General features: G+C 34.8%; 1 protein-coding gene across 2 annotated transcripts in view; it reads right to left on the bottom strand.

The window, feature by feature from the left end:
• The window catches only part of SGR2 (shoot gravitropism 2 (SGR2)), a 119,623-nt gene extending 97,411 nt beyond the window's left edge, over positions 1–22,212 (bottom strand). The window contains exons 1-2 of one of the 2 annotated variants that reach the window (XR_016427735.1): positions 21,706–22,209; positions 18,740–18,840 (exon numbers count right to left, since the gene is read on the bottom strand). Coding sequence is in view for 1 of the 2 variants with exons in the window: in XM_089987935.1 (XP_089844061.1) it covers positions 18,740–18,840; positions 21,706–21,976 (372 nt within the window). In the remaining variant the exon portion in view is untranslated. Of the gene's footprint in view, positions 1–18,739; positions 18,841–21,705 lie in introns of both variants that reach the window. The other variant, XM_089987935.1, reaches the window with a different exon arrangement.
• Between the last annotated feature and the right edge of the window lie 373 nt (positions 22,213–22,585).

The following is a 22,585-nucleotide window of genomic DNA, read 5'->3' as shown; positions in this document are numbered from 1 at the left end:
TGACTGTTGTACACTGTACACAGTCGGCCACTGACTGTGTAAAAAAATATTACATAAAAGAACAAAAATAAGAAATGAAAAAAATTACAAAAATAAGAAAAAACAAAAAGGAGGAATTACAATCATATTCAAAAACATGAATATGCGTAAAATGTAGAAATGACTAAAATACCCCTACAACTAAAGAAATATATATTTTATATATATAAGTAGATGGATATATGTACATATATATGTATATGTATCTTCTTTTATATATAATATATATATATAATACATTGTCTTATAAATTATAATTTAACAAAAATAATGTCTTGGCTTATCAATAGCATAGACATTAAAAAATGTTCTAGCCTAGCGAAGTTTGAGCATGCTAGTGATACTTGGGACTACCTTAAAAATATGTATTCACTAAAAGATATTGCACGTATGTGCAATTTACAAGATAAGATTAGAATCATGACTCAAGAGAATATGATTGTTAAAATGTAAATTGTAACATATATATATAATAATATTATTATATTATTATATTATTATTATATTTTTTTTCTTTTATTATTTTTCATTTTTTCTTTATTTCCTATTTTGTATCTAGTTCAGTTTGAACTAGATTTATAATATAGTCAAGTTCCTAGTTGGAACTTGACTAAGGAATAGGTGAGCTCTCACAAAAAGAGTGGTTAGACTCTAGTCCAATGGCTATAATAAGAGCCGTTGGACTAGAGTCCAAGGACTCTTTTTGTGAGAGCTCAAAGTGAGCTCTCCTCACTCTCTCTTTTTGGTATAAATATAGGGTTATCCCCCTTGTATTTCTAAGCCTTTTTCAAGGCTCATTTCAATAAATATTCTATTATATTTTTATGTTTGTGTAGCCTTTTTAAGCTTTTATATTGTCCCTTTGTGGACTTCTTGTTTGATTGTCGTAGTGCTCGTCCATTATTGGACTTTGTGAATGCTTGCGCATTCTTAGGTTACAGTTCTGCCTATTTCCTTACATGGTATCAGAACTAAGTCTCTAGGAGAATAGATTGTGTGTTGTGTCATCACGATGGTCATCTCGAAAAATGTGTCACTCAAAGTTGTGTGGCTTGGATTCAAGAAAAGTTCTTACCCGATATGTATCTCATATTTTTTTAAGTGTTTTTTGTATTATTTATCTCATTTATGTATCTCTATTTGTATCTCATGTATTGTGTCTTTATTTATCTCATTTACGTATATGTATCTCTATTTTAAATAGTAGCCTCTTGTTAAATATATTTAAAATGAATAGGTTTTTTAAGATAATTATTAAATCTCATGCATAAGCATATTTTCATAAAATATTTGTTTTAATTATGCATACCATCGTAAAAATTATATTTTATAAGAATAGATGATTTTCCTTTAAAAATCTTAAATATTGTGCTTTTCATATGGCTAATTCCTTTGTTGTATGCATTTGATTTTTCATCGAAATTGATAGTTCTAGGCATATGTTAAAATATGATTTTTAGGTATATTATATGAATTTTATACAAATTTTAGAAACTTGTATGATGTACACCTTATGTCATCATGTTTTCCTTAACTCTTTGGTAATATCATGGATATTTTTGCATATTGACATATTCATATTTTATGTGATTTCAAGTTGATCTCTCACCTCTTCTTAATAATATTGATTCATTTTTTCCTTTTAGGCATTTCCCCTTAGTGGGTTTGTGTATTTTGCACTTTGTGTGCTTGTGATATTTGGTTCTTTATTGAACCCTCTTGTGTTATCATTTGTAATTTATATTTTCACATATCTCATTACATGGTACAATGGTTAACTTAATGATGTTTTTCCTCATTATGCAAAACTAATTCCTTGAAATTATGCTTGACAATGATCTTAGATATTTGTGTTCATCTTGATTCGACTTTGATATAGAAAATAAATCTTGCATTGGATGCTTTGAATACATTTTATAATGGTGACTCGTTTTTCTCTAAAAATGTCTCATAGTCACACAAAATAGATTGCATTATGAATAATGTTTGGTATAATCTCATAGCTTATATATAACTATGAGTTATTAGATTATTTTCATGATTGGTAGTAATTATGCTTACTTTTGGGATTGTAAAAAGTTCTTCTAAAAACTTTATATGTATTGTTTTTTTAATATTACATGTTTTTTTTGTCTCATAGTAGACTTTTGTTTTAAAAGACTTCTTTTTAAGACAATATGTTCTTTTCTCTCTAAAAATTATTAGATCTTTTGTATGTAACGTGCCCTAGTGCATCTATTCCTTGATCGATGAATTTATGACTTCATCTTTAAGAATTGACTATGTTAAGCATGATTCTTGTTTATTCAAAAGGTTGTCATGACACATATTGTTATGCATATGATTGCACTTTTTCTAAGATTGGTCATCTACCATTATTAGTTTTCTTTTATTTGAAATTATCGTTTCATATTGGTGTTGTAATATCGCGTATTTTTACACTTAGTTAAATTTGAGATTCTCGAAAATTTGGCTAAGTCTGAGAGAAAAATCGTTTGAGCCTTGATTTTATACTGATGCTTTTGAGTCTGGGTTTGACCCAGGTCTCATTTTTTAGGTCTAAACGAGCCAATCGAAACGTGAGAAAAAGTTTTATTTTAGACCTTTAAATTCAAGCAAAAATCGAGCAAAATTCAGGTTATTTTCGGGCAAATTTCAGGAGTGAAATTTGAGTCATATATCGTTAGATGCGTCTCAAAATTCTGAGTGTAACAATATTTTATTTTCTTCGATTCGAGCTACGATTGGCCCGAAAATCGCATTTTTCAAAAATTAAGTAGTTTGTCAGTTCGGATCCGGACTTATATCGAACCAGATCTAATGAATTGGATCCAAATTAATATAGATTTGGACTCTGTCCAAGAGCCATATTAATCTGGATTTTGATCCAGCTTAAGACCCATTTGGATTTTGAGATGAATTTGGATCTTGGATCCAGATCCAAATCCATGCCCAATGGTTTTTTCCAACTTTAAATTCGTTAAAAACCTTTAAATTGGAGTAAATAAATGTTAAGAAGCCTCCCTAGTTAATTTTGTAATGTTTGGAAGCTTCTGAAAATTTATTTATTTTTATATTAAATAATTAATTTATTTATTTAATGCAATTCCGAAAATTTATTTTGAGGTTTGTTTAGGACTCTTGAAAGAGCCCTTAAACATCTCTGGAAACATCTAAGAAGGTTTGAAAATCAAGGAGCTCCAAATAAAATAAAATGTTAAAAAAGTCAAACTTTAAGAGTTTCGAAATTTTCGGAACTCTAGGAGAGAAAAGAGTTACAGATGGGGCTGCATTCTCTTCTCCAGCCCACCTAGAGCCCTATAAATAGATCAAAAAAAAAAGAGAAGAGAGAGAAAAAGAATGAGAGAAAGAAAAGAGAGAGAAAAAGAGAGAAAGAGGGAAAAGGAGAAGAAGAAGAAGAAAGGCAGGAGATCCGATCTTCGCCAACCATCCATCTGCGTTCTATCATCGTTTTCTTCGTTTTATATACATGGTACGGGTTTCTCTTGTTCCGGATGAGAAAAAGGGCATGAATTTGTATTCCATGTAATGTTTTAGTGGGAACCCATGGGAATAGAGTAAATCTGAATATTTACTCTGAGATCCATGGCTTAGATTCATGTATTTTCTTCCTTTTCGAAATTTATTTCAAGGATACGTACCTTACAATCTGGATGCAAAAATGAAAATATGCATAGATTTTTGGTTACTGAATTTGGTGATCCATGCATGCATAAGTGAAAAATCTGCATAAGCATCATAGTTACTTTATGATTTTATGCTAATCTGACCCTGCTTGTTGTATTGAGTGTGATTACGTATGGGAATACATACTTAGAATATCATTCTGTAAATGCATACACATCTGACTGTAAATATGCATATTCATGCATACGTGGGCTATAAAACTGTCATTGTTCATGCAACCTGAAAATGGGGCATATGCACATGCATATACATGCATACCTCTAGGAAAGCTTGCACCCGCATGCATGATAGCAAGCAAACATGTTAAACCTTTTCTTACTGCTTTTACCTGGCTTTCGGGCAGGCCCAGTATGCTGCCAGGCCTACTGAACCGCAGGAGCCCAACCGAGTGGTTCGGCTGGGCAGGTAAACAAAAAAAGGTCTTTTTGTTTCTTTATGTTGGGCCTCAAATGACCCTAGTCGGCTGAGCCGTGGGCAATCAGCCCCCAGCCGACAGAGTTGGCTGGGCTGGGGAACTGACCCAGCTGACCGGGTCGGCTGGGTCCTATGTTCTAAAAAAAAAAATATGTATGTGTGTTGTGTATTTTAAACTTTTAAAGTTTTGTAAGTGTGTATTCTAAAAACGTATTAAGAATTCAGACATGTTTCATATGTGACTGTGTGTTGAATGTATGCATAAGTGAGGGTTGACTTAGCATATGAAATGCTTGTAAACTTCTGGATCTGTATTTGGCATTATAATCAACCTTCTATGTGTGAAAGGATGATATGTTCCATCTTCTCATTTTTTATTTCAAGGTTGCGTCTTAGGTGTATACATACACTAAATCGATGCATTTGGCACGTGCATCATCACTTGAATGTTCACATGCTTGATTAAAATGTATACAGCATGGAAGCATACATGTGTTATGAACGTGCGAGTAAAAGCATGCATTGGACATAAATGTGTGTATTGAATGGAAGCATGCATTTAACTTGGATATGTGTGTGCTCGTGCATATGCTTATGAATTTTATTGTTTCATGCACATCCTTAAGTTGGCATAAACAAATGTGCATTGAAGAGCATGTAAAAAAAGAATGTATAGTGGCATGTTATTTATGATTTTTGCATATGAATGCATCAATGATCAAATGGATCATCCTGTGTGAGCCTTGAGCATGTGTTGCTCTTTGTTTTAGTTGTTTTATGCATTGCAAAAATTAAATGTGATATTATTGTTCTATGTTGAAATGGGTTGTGGTCCCATGAAAAGCATCGCATGCTGATTTGCGAGCTTGTGTTATTGTTTCTACATGTTGAGTTGCAAAATGTAAAAGAAGATGAATTAATAACAAGATAAAAGAAATTAAAGAATAGTGTAATTTATGTTTCTTCGATGTCCCTTCTTTAGTGTGAGAATCTTGAATATTATGGTTTTGGGGAATCTGTAAGGATACTAAAACTGTGTATGCATTGTTGTTGCCTATGAACCCAATATTAAGGTTTTTCTCCTAACCACGATTTTAGGGAGAGTCTACCACTTTGCTTGGGGGTGGTGTGTAGACACAACTGTTGTTTTGGTATACCAAGAAAAGTGGTATTATGGTTCTTGATCTTTATAGTGTCCCGACATTGGTTGTTGATTTCCAATGTTCCGATGAATGGTGTTGATTCTTAATATCGGTCGATAGCTAAGTTTAGAACTTAGTAATAAAATACAACTTGTGTACTAAGTTACCCTGTAGATCCTACTTGACCTCAGAAATTCTTACCTGTTTTGAGTATCCGCGGGCAATAGTAATTAAAAAGAGGAACTTAAATTTATGTATTTAATAGAGACATGCATATGAAAAGAAAACTCTGATAAAAGATAATAATAATTTATTTATGCATTGCACAAAAATCATGCATATTTTTGCTATGCATTAGATCATGTATATTTACTTGTTCATTTAATTGTGATATATTGATGAATGCATGATGTTTGTTTCCCAATGCATGTTAAATGTTTGTATTATTTAAATTGTGGTCATATTATTTATTAAATATTCTCTCATGCTTAATAATGGTTTTTTATTGCATGAATGGTTAATTGAATTATAAATTTGTCATAATTGTATCCCTCTAAAATATTGTATAAATCTTATTGATATTTTTTTCTTGTTTGTTTCATTAGAGGGACTCGTACACAGGATTCTTTGGATTCTGAACACCCTACTTTTGTGTTTTTCGCAGCCTCAAATGCCCAGTGAGGCGAACTGCTTTTGGAAGGAGTCACGAGGAAACTACATGTTTGCTTGACAGATTCTTTTGGACAGCGTGACTCTTCTTTTTGCTTTATTTACATTTTATTTGCTTATGTCTCAAGACTCTATACATTTTAATAAATAATGTTTGGGTTTGGTATCGTTTAAAAGATGAGTATAAGATCCCTTGTGGTGGTGGTGGTTATATTTAACTGTAAGGGCCCCGAGTCTCTAGGAATGTTTCCGCACTTGAAAAAAAATTGTTACTTTTTCATGGGTACGAGTTGGGGTTGTTACAGGTTCCTTTTATGAACTCACCTATTTGAAAAATGATTTTCGTGAGTATTTATTGGCTTCTTATGGCAATTTTGTTGTCCATCAAAGACTTTTATATGATGCATCAATCTTCTTGGCCTTATTATTGTTGAATCAGAGATGTTTGTTGGGGTAAATAATGTGCACATCGTTTTATGTCATTTTAGATTGTCAACTTATAGTTTGACTCTAACTGACGATTATGTGATATTTGATTGCGAGTGTATTGTATCACTCATTTGTTTTTTGCCATTGTTTTTATTATGGATGCTATTAATTATATGTATTTGTGATGGATATCTAATTTTTGAAACCATGGTATTTTGAAATATGGTCTAAATTGATATTTTTTAATTGCATTAGTGTTTTCATTACAAGCCTTCTTACCTCGATTGTTTTTTCTTTTTTTATGCCTCTTATCTAAGTATCATTATATGTAGACAAGAGATGTTTATTCACACCTTCGTGTGTGATTTTTAGCCCATTGTTGGCTTTATATGCTTGCTCTAGTAGCTAATACACTTGTTTTACGTGTCATTATATATAGACAAGAGGTGTTTTTACACACCTTCGTGTTTATCTTTGGCCCTTTAGTGGCATGTTGTTTATGCTCTTGGTCTAGTCGTTGATACACTTGATATTTTAAGTTTGGAGGACTGGGAGGTGATTGTTGGTGATGGTTAAACCGATGCTCTAATTTACTTATTCAAATGAGTGAGAATTTTTAATCTATTCAAAATTGTCTAACTCATCTTCTCTTATGTGAGAAATGATCGATTGAAATAATTGCATGCATCTTGCATTACATTATTAAAGTTTGCAAAATATCACTTCTTGATATTTGTGAGAATGTAATTTTTCACAAATTGGTGTTGATTTACAAATTTCATTTCTCCTTACTTATATAAGTTTTATTTTTTAAATCTCTCTTTATAAAATACCATTTCTTGATATTTATGGGATTTCTTAAATTTGTCATCTTCTATAAATTGGTTTTGACTTGCTTATATCAGTCTCTTTGTCATGTGAGATCTTTTAATTCTTTAATGAATCTCTTAAAAATCTTTACTACTTGTTCATTCCTTGTATTGAAAAATATTTGTCATTAAAAATTCATGCATTTCATTGGTAACATATATATATATATATATATATTTGGTCCTCTATACTTAAAATCACTTCAGGATGAGTGAGTGAATTATGTTTTTAATTTATTATCGTGTCCACATTGTGGTATACAACAACAACAACAACAACTACGCCTTCATCCCAAAACAATTGGGGTCAGCGATATGAACCAAAAAAGAAATTCATTTTGGGTCTTCCACATGAATCCTTTTCCTCCAATCATTTATATCCAACGCCATGTCCTCGGTGAGGTTCAAAGCATTCATATCCTTTCCTATCATCTCCATCCAAGTCTTCCTAGGCCTACCCCGACCTCTTTTAACTAATATATTTTCCCATTTCTCCAACCTTCTAACTGGAGCATCATTAGGCCTTCACCGAATATGTCCAAACCACCGTAAACGATTCTCTCGCATCTTATTTTCAATGGGTGCAACACCTACCTTCTTACGTATCTCTTCGTTCCGAATCTTATCTTTTATTGTATTTCCACACATCCATCTAAGCATCCGCATCTCAGCTACACTCATTTTTTAATATGATGTCTCTTGGCAGCCCAACATTCCGTACCATATAGTAAAGCGGGTCTAATAGTCGTCCTATAAAACTTTCCCTTCAACCGCAATGGCATTCTACGATCGCACAACACTCCAGTAACACTTTTCCATTTCATCCACCCAACCTTTATCCTATGATTTACATCTCCATCAATTTCTCCATACTTTTGAATGATGGATCCCAAATATTTGAAATAATCATTCACCGGTATATCTTGCTCACACTCCCATCACTACTTCGTTGCTTACTAAACCGACATTCCATATATTCAGTCTTACTCTTACTCAACTTAAAACCTCTAGCTTCCAATGTCTGTCTCCATAATTCTAACTTAGCATTAACCCCAGCTCTAGACTCATCAATCAAAACAATATCATCAGCAAACAACATACACCACGGTACATTTTCTTGAATTGATCTCGTAAGCTCATCCATCACTATCGCAAATAGGAAAGGGCTTAAAGCAGATCCTTGATGTAACCCAACCGTTATCGGAAAATTGGTTGTCACCCCTCCACAAGTGCGGACATTGGTTACTACTCCTTCATACATATCTTTAATTATACTAATGTACTTGAGAGAAACACCTTTCTTCATCATTGTCCACCAGAGAACGTCCCTAGGTACTCTATCGTATGCCTTCTCTAAATCAATAAAAACCATATGCAAATCTTTGTTCCTCTCTCTATATCTTTCAATAAGTTGTCTAAGAAGATGTATAGCTTCCATAGTTGATCTTCCAGGCATAAAACCAAATTGATTCTCCGATATCATGACAACCTTCCTCAACCTAGACTCAATCACCCTCTCCCAAAGTTTCATAGTATGACTCATGAGTTTTATACCACGATAGTTTGTGCAATCTTGTATATCACCCTTATTCTTATATAAAGGCACCAAAGTACTCTTCCTCCACTCATTAGGCATCTTATTTGTTCGCCAAATCAAGTTAAAAAGATTTGTCAACCATTCTAAACCTTTCTCTCCCAAGCATTTTCAAGCCTCGATAGGTATACCATCTGGGCCAACTGCCCTTCTTGATTTCATTTTCTTCAAAGCCTCTGCAATTTCTTTCTTTTGAATCTTGCGCATGAAGTCACGATTTATCTCATGAAAAGGAATGGGGAAGTCTCCAAGATCTTGAGCATGACTATCATTAAATAGCTTATCAAAATAATCTTTCCATCTCTCCTTAATCTCCTCATCTTTGACTAAAACCCTTTGCGTTTCATCTTTGATACATCTAACCATACCCAAATCCACATTGTGGTATGCATAAATTTAATTAACTCATCTTTTATTAATAAAAAGTGTTATTTTTTCATTGTTGTTTCATGTGCATTAAATATGCTTTAATTGCATGATGCATATATGTGTGTATTAGCATGGTTCACATAATTGCATGCATGAAGTTAATTAGCCATTTCTAAAGTTTTTGAGTTCTCTAAATAAAGATTATTTTTCATGTCTTTGTGCATTTGTACTCCTTTGTGAGTATTTCATTGTGCTTTTGTGCACTTAGCCTTTTTGTGATTCTTGTGGGTTAATCAAGTCATCTTTGAACTTGATCTTATTGAATATATTTTCACATTGAAGTCATTTTTCGTACTTGATTCCTTTTTAAAGACATTTTCACATGGTGTTTGCTTGATTGAAATGCTTAACATAATTTTTTATAATTGTTTATCTCTTCTTAATGAATCATACGTCCTTTAAATAATCAAATCTTCTTATGATCAACATTATGGTTTCTTATGATTATGATTATGATTTAATTTAATCTTTGAGGGATACTCCTCTTGTCTTTCTTAATATCAAATTATTTGAAAAATTATTACTATTTTGTTTAAATCACTCTATTTTTGCTTTAAAATACCTTGTTGTTAAAATTTTGCAACTCTTGGGCTAACATATTTTTCTTGTGTACTTTGAGTCTTCTTTTGGTTTGTTCTTTTTCTAGAGGTTCTTAAGGATGTGATACCTTCGATACATCATGGAGATAGCCAATGAAGCTTGCTTGGGGGATGATCACCAATGAAGGCATTCGAAGACTTACATTTGCAAAATTTTCTAATATGTTGTAAAGATGGCGATTTCCATTAAAGAATCTTGAAGACTTGGAGTCCTTCCCTTTGTTTCTCCAAACTTTTTGTCCTCTTCCTGTAAAGTTTAAGGGGGCGTGTTAAAATGTAAATTGTAACATATATATATAATTCTATTATTATTATATATATTTTTCCCTTTTATTATTTTTCATTTTTTCTTTATTTCCTTTTTTATATCTAGTTCGGTTTGAACTAGATTTATAATATACTCAAGTTCCTAGTTGGAACTTGACTAAGGAATAGTCGTTGGACTCTAGTCCAACGGCTATAATAAGAGATAACTAGAGTCCAACGACTATTTTTGTGAGAGCTCAAAGTGAGCTCTCCTCACTCACTTTTTTGTATAAATATAGGGTTATCCCCCTTGTATTTATAAGCCTTTTTCAAGGCTTATTTCAATAAATATTCTATTATATTTTCATGTTTGTGTAGCCTTTTTAAGCTTTTATATTGTCCCTTTGTAGACTTCTTGTTTGATTGTCGTAGTGCTCGTCCATTATTGGACTTTGTGAATGCTTGTGCATTCTTGGGTTACACTTCTGCCTATTTCCTTACAATAATCATTAGATAATACTATAATGCTCTATCCGAACTTTGGAAAGAATTGGTTCTACTTGAACCAAAGTAGCATTGCCATTTGGATATTCAGATTCGGCAAAAGCGACTAGATGCGAAGCATTTTTACCAATTCATAAATGGGTTGCGACCCAAGTTTGAAGCCACCAAGTTGACCCTTTTTATGGAGGAAAGATTCCCTATATTGTTGCTACGATTGAGGAGCTATGGAAGAAAATAGGTTGAAGAGACACCCCCAAGAATGATTACGAATCTGTTTTAGTTGTATCCAGGCCGGGGACCTATGCTCCCACATAAAAACCACCTCACTTTGAGAGACAAATCAATGAGTATGACAACAAAAAGAAAGCCACTTGTCACTATTGCCATGAACAATGGTCACAAAAGGTACAAAAAGTAGCAAAAGGTTTTACTTTCATCAACAAAAGCTTAATATCGGGTCATGACTGTAAAAGTATCTTCAACAAGATACTTTAGTTGATAACACAATAACCTTGAAAATAAATGTGTGAACATACACACTCAAGAACACTTGTGCACAACAAGCACAACACACTGAATCACAAATGTGCAATTGCACTCATAAGATTCATAAACAACTAAAGAGGTTGGGCTATAATCCCAAATCCCTTAAAGAAATACAAGAGGAGCTGCCCATATATATAGGGCTTTGGAGGAAGCCTTGGGAGGGGCTCCACATAGTCGTTGGAGCCCCTCCAACGGTCACAAATGTGACTGTTGGAGGGGTCCAACGACTAGTGGGTTGGGCCCCTCCCAATGCATGTACAATGCATTAAATGCAAAAGCAAAAATAAATAAAGAAAAAAGAAAAAAAGAAAATACAAAAAACATATTCTTGAAAAAGAATGTGTAAAATTCCTAAACTACCCTTACTATGACTATATATATTTTATATATATAATTGGTAAATACATATACATATATTATATATATGTATATGTATTACCTTATATATATAAAATATATATACGAAATTACAAGTTTGATTACATAATTTAACACCCCCCCTCAAACTTAGGGCAAGATGACCGATAGTTTGCCAAGAAGGAAGTTGGACCGCGGAGCACATAAGGCTTTAGTAAAGAAATCTGCCAACTGATATTCGGACGTGACATAAGGAAGATCGATAACTCCTCGGAGATATGCTTCACGAACATAGTGACAGTCCATTTCGATGTGTTTTGTCCGCTCATGAAAGGTGTGGTTCTTTGCAATGTAGATTGCACTTTTGTTGTCGCAGCATAGCTTGGTGGGTCCTTCAATTTTGATCCCCATGTCTTCTAGCAGTTGGTGAATCCAAACAATCTCCATGGTAGTAGTGGCCATGGCACGATATTCAGCTTCAGTTGAGGAGAGCGACACCTTTTGTTGCTTCTTGCATCTCCACGAAATTAGTGAGTCTCCTAAGAACACACAAAAACCAGTGGTGGAGTGACGGTTATTTGGGTCACCTCCCCAATCTGAGTCAATATAAGCAATCAATTTTAAGTCAAAGGAAGAGGACAGAAAAACTCCCTTATTTAGAGTACCCTTTATGTATCTTACGACCCGTAAGATGGCACTCATGTGAACGGATGTAGGCGCATGCTGAAACTGACTTGCAGTATGGACTGCATGGGATATATCTGGTCTGGTAATACTCAGATACATCAGAGATCCTACAAGCTGTTTGTAGGGTGTAGGATCCAACAGGGGAACTCCATCATCAATTTTCATCTTTGCTCCTACTACCGCAGGAGTTTCACACAGCTTCTCATCTGTAATACCTGACCTGTCAATGATCTCAGAAGCAAGCTTAGTTTGAGATAAGAAATATCCTCTAAGAGAGTATGCCACTTCAATTCCCAAAAAATAAGTTAAAAAACCCAAGTCAGACATTTCAAATTTATCTTTTAAGATAGATTTTATACTTTTAACCCCGTTAGAATCACTCTCAGTGATGAGCATGTCATCAACATACAGAAGTAAAATTACAATCCCTGCATTGGATTTTCTAACAAATAGAGCAGTGTCAGTAAAACAAGAGGAAAAACCATTCTCAATCATAACAGAGTTAAATCTATCATACCAAGCCTTGGGAGCTTGTTTTAGGCCATAGAGTGCTTTCTGAAGACGAAGCACCTTTCCCTTAGGAGTCTCCATTCCAGGAGGAGCATCCATGTAGACTTCTTCGCTTAAATCGCCATTTAAAAAGGCATTTTTCACATCCATTTGATAGATGTTCCATTTGTTGATAGAGGCAACGGTTATAAGACATCGAACAGTGACCATACGAGCTACAGGAGCTAAAGTTTCTTCATAGTCAATATCATATTCTTGACTATATCCTTTTGCAACCAAGCGAGCTTTATACCTTTCAAGGGATCCATCACTTTCAGTTTTTACTTTGAAAACCCATCTGCACCCTATTGTTTTCTTGCCTTTAGGAAGATTTTGGAATTCCCAGGTTTTGGCTCTTCTCAGAGCCTCAAGTTCATTGTCCATGGCATTAATCCATTCAGGGCATTTACGTGCTTCTTCGAAATTTCTAGGTTCTATATAAGAGTGGATGGCACTAAGGCAGGCTCTATATCTTGGTGAGAAAGAGTCATAGGAAATGAACCTAGAAGGAGGCCTTCTACTTCTCTCAGTTCTACGAGGGATCACTTCATTCTGAGAGGCACTGGGACTGACATCATTATATCTGTCAAGAGCACTCCTAAAGTTGTTTTGATCTCTATGAGAGTAGGTTATAGGGTCTCTAGGTAATTCAATAGGTTGATGTGACGAAGGAGACAAGGAGATGTTTTCCTCGGTTTCAAGTTCATTTGGGTTACTTTGATCTGACTCATTATCACTAGTATCATCGTCCTTATTCAATAAATCAAATAAAAAAGAATAATCCATATTTTCATTATGGGGGTCACAACGTTCAAATCCACTAACATTTTCCAAAAAACTCACGTTCCTGGAAACATACAATTTATCACTTTTGATATCATAACAACGAAACCCCTTTTGGGTTTCAGAATAGCCAAGAAAGGCACAAGGAATGGCTTTTGGAGAAAGTTTGTCATTCTTATCAGTAAGAACAAAACACTTACACCCAAAGACCCTTAACCTGCTATAATCAAGTTCCTTATCATACAGTTTTTCAAAGGGAGAAATTTTGTTTAAATTTTTCGATGGAAGTCGGTTTATGAGATAGACAGAGGTAAGGGCTGCCTCAGCCCAAAGATTTTTTGGAATGTTTTGAGAAATGAGCAAAGTCCTAGTTGTTTCAATGATGTGCCTGTGCTTTCGTTCGGCTAACCCATTTTGTTGAGGGGTTTTCGGACATGATTTTTGGTGAAGAATTCCAAAATTTTCAAGATAACTCTTAAATTCATTTGAGAGGTATTCTCCTCCAGAGTCAGACCTAAAGATTTTTAAACATCCATTGAATTGATTTGAAATCATCATGTGAAAACTTTTAAAGGTTGAAAAAACTTCATGTTTATGTTTAAGGAAATAGATCCAACAAAACCTAGTATAGTCATCCACAAAGATCACATAATATGAAAAACCTCCTTTTGACATTACCGGAGTCGGTCCCCATACATCGGAATGGACAATTTCAAATGGTTTTGTCGTAAACATGGATCTTTGAGAAAAAGGCAAACATTTCATTTTCCCAAGAATGCATTCATTACACAAAAAGTCACTTTTACAAAGATGTTTAACAAAAGGCAAATACGAGATTTTAACAATATTGGGATGACCCAATCTCTTATGCCATACATGAATGTCTTTGTTTTGGACGACGTTGCAAAATTGACTCTTGGGAACTTGAAGAAAATCTACGTAGTAGAGGTCTCCTCTTCTAGAGCCTTCCCCAATCAATCTCCCGGACTGGCGATCCTGTATCCAACATTTATTAGAAGAAAATTTTATATCGCAACCATGGTCCGAGAGTTGGGAAACGGAAAGAAGATTTAGGTTAAGGTTTGGGATAAAACGAATTTTTGGAACAAAGAAGTCTTGTTTTTCAAAATTACCTATTCCTTTAATCTCAAGAGATGTACCGTCCGCGGTTGATACAAAGGATGGAAAAGCATTTTTAGAAAAATTTGAAAGAGTGCAATAACTAGGGGTCATGTGAAAGGATGCCCCGGAATCTAAAAGCCAAGATGTCTTACCGGGGGAAGAGGATGACATAGCGGCTCCGGAAGTACCTCCCTTGAGAAGAGGTTGTAGGGCTTCCACGATTTGTTGAAGAGAAAGAGACTCACTTGATAAAGAGGGTCGTTCTTCAACTTGAGATGCCATAGCCGTTGCAATCAATTTCTTCCATTTAGGACACAAGGGTTTGATATGTCCGGGTTCTTTATAATGATAGCAAGTTACTTTGCTATAGTCTCTTTTGCCATACCGATCATTTCCTCCTTGACCTTGATTCTTGAAATGAGGAGGTCTATAGGTCCTCATGTTATTTCCCGGTCTTGACACGGCATTAGCCATTTCACCATCTTCTTGAGTAAAGGAAGTAACAAGAATGCTAGGATTATTTTTGCCAATCCCCATACGGGTTTCTTCACCACTTAGCTTGGTGATAACATCTTCGAGTGAGGGGGATGTGAAGGCGGAGAGAAGAGAGGACCGAACTTGTTCAAATTCGGGTCTAAGGCCATTTAAAAAATTGAAGAACCGGTCTTCTTCAAGTTGTTTGTGCCTTAATTCGATTGCCTCACCACTCCATTTAGGTTCAAGGATTGCGAGCTCGTCCCAAATAGAGGATAATTCGGCAAAGTACTCCCGAATAGTCATGTCATTTTGTTGGAGAGTCAAAGCCCTCTTTTGGAGAAAGTACTTGTGGGATAGATCTCTTGAGGTGTACATTTTCTCAAGATATACCCAAGCTTCGGAAGCCCTTTTAAATTTGATGATGTTGGCATTTATCTTGGTCTCAACGGATGAGAAAATCCAAGATAAGATCTTGAAGTTCTTCATTTCCCAATCATCATGTTTCTTAGAATACTCTTCAAGGGTCTTTTGTCTTTCATCCCCTTCAAGGATCTTAATATCCCCTCCAACAATGGTAATTTTGGGTTCCGTTTCCGGTATGGATCCATAAACGTAACCCCAAAGCCCCTTTCCTTTAATATGGGCTTCCATATTACCGGCCCAAACATGATAGTTTGAGCCATTAAGCTTAAACCCAAGAGAGAAATGGGAGTCTTTTTGGCCCATTAGAGAGGAAATAATGCAAGAGATAGTATGTACCTTAATTACTTTTTGCGTCTTTCTTGACAAAAGAAGCTCCTAAAATATTGCTCGAAGAAGATGATCCTCTTTGATTTCAAAAAACTTAAAGGCACGCTTCCCGAAGAATGCAAAAGAAGGCGAGTCGCAATTCTTCTTCTTCAACGAGGCTCTGATACCATGTAAAAGTATCTTCAACAAGATACTTTAGTTGATAACACAATAACCTTGAAAATAAATGTGTGAACATACACACTCAAGAACACTTGTGCACAACAAGCACAACACACCGAATCACAAATGTGCAATTGCACTCATAAGATTCATAAACAACTAAAGAGGTTGGGCTATAATCCCAAATCCCTTAAAGAAATACAAGAGGAGCTGCCCATATATATAGGGCTTTGGAGGAGGCCTTGGGAGGGGCTCCACATAGTCGTTGGAGCCCCTCCAACGGTCACAAATGTGACCGTTGGAGGGGTCCAACGACTAGTGGGTTGGGCCCCTCCCAATGCATGTACAATGCATTAAATGCAAAAGCAAAAATAAATAAAGAAAAAAGAAAAAAAGAAAATACAAAAAACATATTCTTGAAAAAGAATGTGTAAAATTCCTAAACTACCCTTACTATGACTATATATATTTTATATATATAATTGGTAAATACATATACATATATTATATATATGTATATGTATTACCTTATATATATAAAATATATATACGAAATTACAAGTTTGATTACATAATTTAACAATGACCGCTACCATGATGGAGGTGGTCTGCCTAAGAAGATTGCTTGCTGACATGGAGACTTGTATAAAAAGAGCTTCGAAAATGTGTTGTGACAACAAATGTGTTATTTACATCACCAAAAACCATATGTTTCGTGAAGGAACAAATCACATTGGAATGGATTGTCACAAGTACGAGAGGAGTATCTTCAAGGCAACATTGATCTACCTTACATCACATAAGATTCTAAGAATATCAACATGCAGATTTCTTCACCAAACCTCTAATTGTTCACTTCTTTCTTAGCCACCTTTTGGTTATTATACCGTAAGTTTGAGGGAGAGTGTTAAAATGTACACATTGTATATATATATATATATATATATATAATACGGACTCTTCTAACAAGGCACAACACCCGCACCCATGCGGGTGCGACACTTGGACATGGCTTCCTTTGTGTCAGGTGAAGTCAATCACACTGAGGTCCATTTTTGTCCAAAAGTATATTCAGTTAACCCTAACCAAGTCTAGTTTTATCTATATTATATATAAATACATAAATGCACACACATACACGTAATGTTAACTTAAAATTGTTAAAAATTATATGTAAACCCTCCATGCACCCCCGCACCCAAGTCTTTTTAAAGTGCCTCATCTGCACCCATATCCACATCTGCATCCTCACCCACACCCACACCCACACATATATATAGAAAAATGTGTAGCCGCGCAACCCTTAGGTGTGTAGCTACAGTGGCGCCCAAAAAAATGCAGAAAAAAACTCGCAAAATGTTGTTTTTGCGAATTGTTAAGCTTTAGCGGCACTGAGATCTTTAGTGATGCTTTAAAGCATCACTATTCAAGCCCAAGGGACATGCACATCTTTTTTTAAAAAGACATTTAGTGATGCTTTAAAGCGCCGCTACTTTAAACCGCCGCTATAGACGCTAACATCTTTTTTCACATTTTTTGGACACACACACACACACACACACACACACACACACACACACACACACATATATATATATATATATATATATATATATATATATATATAAATTTTTCTTATTCTTTATTCTTTTATTTATTTATTTATTTATTATTGTAGTCAACAAGTGTTGACTAGCTGTTAGACTAGTTCTAACGTCTAGATAATCTAGTTTTAGAGTAGAGCTAATCTAACAGCTAGACTAGCTTTCTATTGTGTGTATAAGGGGTGTTATCCCCATTGAAAGCATGCATTTTGTGAAGTTAATAAAATATTATTTGTATATATTGTAAGCTTAGTGTCCTTTGTGAGTGTGCCCATAGTGGCTCTTTGTGTTTGTCCATTTGGATACTTTGGTGGATATTTTCTCTCGTTTGGTGGTTCTACTCTCTTTATAAAGACTCAGGACAGTATTTCCACATCTATCCTATCATAGAAAAGTTTTTAAAATATAAATGAAACAAAAAAATAGAAAACAAATGCTTAAATTATTCAAAAAAGAATTTTTTTTAAATCTTGGGAAAATAATATTGAGATATTTTATGTTCTGGCAAAAAAAAAAATAGAAAAACTGGAAAATCTCAGGAAATTATTGGCAGACCTTGAAATACCAATAATATAGCGATATTTTCAAATATCAACTATATCGGTGACTGGGGAAGACTAAAGACAACGGAAACACCTTAATCTAGATGACATGTTGAGCTAGTGGTTACTATACTCCTACAATATGGCAGTTTGGCTCATGAATACATATGATAAGCATGACCATGCAATCCATAGTGATCATGCATAGTCAGTGCAGACCAAAATGAAAATCAGAAAAGCTAACCACCACCATAAACAGCTCTCTTCTTCAAGTTAAAACGATTTCACAAAAAGTGAAAATCAAGAATAACTGAATGGGTGCCCTAAAATACAAATAAACAAGTGAGTCAAGATTCATATGTAGAAAAAAAAGAGATCACTGCACAAAAAAAACAAGAAAAGCTAAACTGAACTAACTCAATTCACATACACCAAGGACATGCTACATGTAAAGAAGTGTAAAGATCTTGATTAATATCCCTACTCCACTAAATAAAAGAAACTTAAAATAAAATAACCTGCAAGAAGGAAGCCTCTAACGCAAGAGAATCTCTCATACTGAACCGAAAATATTCACCTTTCCCTACTATCTCCGTTTCTGGAACTGAGGCTGCAAGCTCTGTAGACAAACATGGTTTAGCAAAGTGTTACCAATGTATGTTATTTTCAGCTTTCAAAACAGAATACAACTATTTGAATACCTAATAAAACTCTAAACACTCATAAGGACCCTAAACGATATCTAATTGCAGCACTAGATGAGGCATATATGTATTAATAAGGTAATGTCATTCATCTTATTCATGAGATACCTAGATAACTAAAGACATTAGAACTCATAATAACAGTTATCTAAGAACTTAAACATGAAATTTTTCCAACAATGACATGTTTCCATCTTTAAGTGTCTTCCCATAGTTCTTTTTTCTATACTCTAGACATTTTACTAACTATATACCTTAAATGTGAGAAACATCTTGAGTAAAAAAACATGTAAACAATAAATTTCAAGTTTATGATGTTCTCATACACCATAATTGAGTGCCTTCAATGGCTTAGCTTAATTAAGCTGTAACCATACCCTATAATATTTTCACTTTAAAATGTTAGACAATAGGAACGTAGATTTATTGTTAAATCAGGTCCTTTATTAGTTAAATCCAGAATAAACTAAACTAAATAGAATCGAATATACTTCAGATATACCAGCTGTAACCAGTTTCCACTGTATCTACACTCAATACGTACTAGGCTTGCAGGTACTATGGTTAAACCAGACCCTTTATTAGTTAAATCTAGAATAAACTAAATAAAACGTAATCAGACATTAGTTAAGAATACTAGTAAGAAACTTCACTATAACTAAAAGTATCCAGCCAAAAATCCTCAAGCAAACCATTCTTAGCAGATAACATGAATGAAAAAAAAAATTGAGTCAATGCTATCAATGGAACAATGCCATCATAAAGAGTAGCTTTGCTGTTTAATAGTAGAAACAAATGTTTCAACTGCAAATCAAGGAACAACCTAAAATTATGTATGCAAAAGGATCCAACAAATAAAAAGTCCCATTTATCAGCTACAGCTCTATCCATGTCTACATGATGGTCGAAGAGGAAATTGTTAAGTAACATATTACATTGCTCTGAACACATTTTCCACTACCCTCCACTTGCCATAGGCAGTGATGCATCATTCTTTCATTAAGGACTAGGAAAAAAACTACTAGTTTATTAGATTTTCTCTCTTCCATCTTTCAATTCCTTTAGCATATCTTTTCCCATCATAGCTAATTGGTAATAGCTTGTAACATTTAACTCCAAGAGAAGTAACAGTCAATATAATCATACTGTCTATACAAGAATCAACTATGCGCAATGAATATGAAGTCTTAATTAAGTGGACACAGCAGGGCTAAGGAAAAAAATGCAATCAACTCAGTTTCCCTGAAGATCTAAAATTTGATTTGTTTTTTCTTGGGCAAGTATCGGAAAGAGCCTCTTCTTTAACAAGTCAACTAATGCTGGAATTTTTATTTTAACAAAACTCCAGAAAATTATCATGAAAAACACCATCTTATTGCAGAAGTACAATAAGAAAGTGAAAATGGAGATAGATTGCATTCTTCATTTCGACAAATTGCCAAAAAAATGAAAGAAATTCAGCAACTTGCTGAAGGTGGTCAGAATGAGAAGAACCAAGAACACTCATACTACATATCAACTTTACAGCAGATCTATCTTCACAAGCATGAGGATCATCAGGTAGTACTTGGCAAACGTCAAACATATTAAACAACAAAATCAAGGCAAAAAGAAGAGGGAAGAGAACCACACATTGTAAATATATATGCAGACAGTTTGTAACTTGATTATGAGTTAATCAGATACAACGAGATTGGTGGGTCCACCATCCAAAATGCATAAACTTGGTATGTAATGCTTAGCTCATGCAATATTTTACTATTTGTGGCTATGGTACCAAGACACTCCATTTTGCCCTTTGTACCAGTGTCGACAGGCGTATCCCCGTGTCGACAAGCGTTGACACCCGGACACGCCATTTTACCCTCCGTATATACAAGTTTGTATTTAATTTATAATTTATAATTTATAATTATTTTTCAGTTTATAACTTTATTTTTTAGTATATAATATATATTTTAGATATAGCATATATATTTAGATTGTACTCAGTTTATTTTGAATGTATTTTGTATTTATGTGATATTTAATATATATATATAGCTGTGTCCCGTACCCACATTTTTTGGAATTGTTGTGGTGTACGCCCCGTACCATAGCACTTGTGACATAGATTTGTGGATGACTATGTCATCTCGCTTTCTACAGGCTGATAGTATGTCGTAATATGCTGAACATGAATCAACTCCAAGCCAATTGAACATCATTTGGGTCAGTTGAATTTCAAAATAAATTCTTTGCCAGGCTTTTTTTCTTTGAGAAGAAATTATTTGCCAGTTTTTTAAATTGAATCTACGTAATGTGTATCTTAGTTTCTTAGATAGAAAAGTTACCTAAGGAAACGTAGGCTGAGATAATGGTAGACATTAAAAGATATTTGCTGCCTAAGATGTGGATAGAACAGGTTTATCTCTATATATGGCTTCAGATCGGAGATGATCAATTTTCCTTAACCAAATGATTTACTATCTAAAATAATGTGGATGCCGTACAGCTGTTCTATGGTTAATGAATTATTCATTTGGGCTTAAACCTTTAGAAGGAACGTCCCTTTGGAAGAAGATTACCAAATTTTCTCTGGATGCTAATAGTCTACAAACCGACATGAAATTGCGTCAGAGTTCCAATTGGAGTATTCAGAAAAAACCATCATTAGCAATAACTTGCAAAATTATACCAGTCGAACTCAAGATGAAAACTGCGTAATTGTACAAACTAACAAAATTTTCTAGCAGAGAAAAAAAAAAAACGTTCAACAACGAGTCGAACCCAATACCAACCGTTCCCCGAGAGCGGGACCTTGCAGAAGTACCACCGGACGTCCTCGCCATCCGACGGGCTCCTCGTCCGGGCGAGATACTTTTTCCGCCCCTCGCTCTGCTCGATGATATCCTCCAACTTTGCGATGTTTGATGGCGTGTTCTTCAGCGAATCCGGCGACGAAGCATCCGAGAATGGCTCCGAAACCCCGAACCCTCCTCCTCTTCCTCCCTCGGACGGGCCACCTCCGTCCGAGGTAGAAGCCTTATCGCTCGGTTCAGGATCGACCATGGCGAATCCTTCAGCAAATTGGCCCGTAACTATCAGAAACTTCGCCGATTCGGTGAACGACCAGAAAGGACGATGATCGAACGGATTCTGCGAAACCCTAACCCTAGAGGGACGAGAAGGAGGGGAGGGAGGAAGGAAACGGAAGCACCACCGCCTTTTATATGGAGGAACCGTGGAATGGCGGGTGGCGAGCGGCAAACTTTTTCTCTCTCAGACGGCCAGTAGTTTCTTTTCTCGAATCGTCTACCTGACCCCATATTGCATCTTAAAATACAGCAAATTAAAACTACTTGCCCCGTATGCATGCCTGATGACCGTACCTGTGTAAGATTAGTGAGATTGACTTTTATTAATACGCAAAAGTAAAGGCGGATATCGGTTGTTTTGCCAAGTATATAGTGAAGTTGAGATCCACACGTAGCATCGAGAGATCATGATAGCTTGTTTTTAAACTGACATCGAAGCTCGGTTTTCTTTAATATGTTTGTTTGCACGCGACGGGCTATTTTGCACATGATCCAATGAGGCGGTTGACAAAAATGATCTAATCCTGACCGTGGTTTTAAGAGAATTTTTCTTATAGAGCAGGTTTCGAAGCGAGAAAACTTT

This window comes from Nuphar pumila, chromosome 14 (genome assembly GCF_984573655.1).
Source record: "Nuphar pumila chromosome 14, dmNupPumi1.hap1.1, whole genome shotgun sequence".
Lineage (NCBI taxonomy): Eukaryota > Viridiplantae > Streptophyta > Magnoliopsida > Nymphaeales > Nymphaeaceae > Nuphar > Nuphar pumila.
The sequence above is the reverse complement of the archived record's forward strand: the minus strand, read 5'-3'. Positions and strand labels throughout refer to the sequence as shown.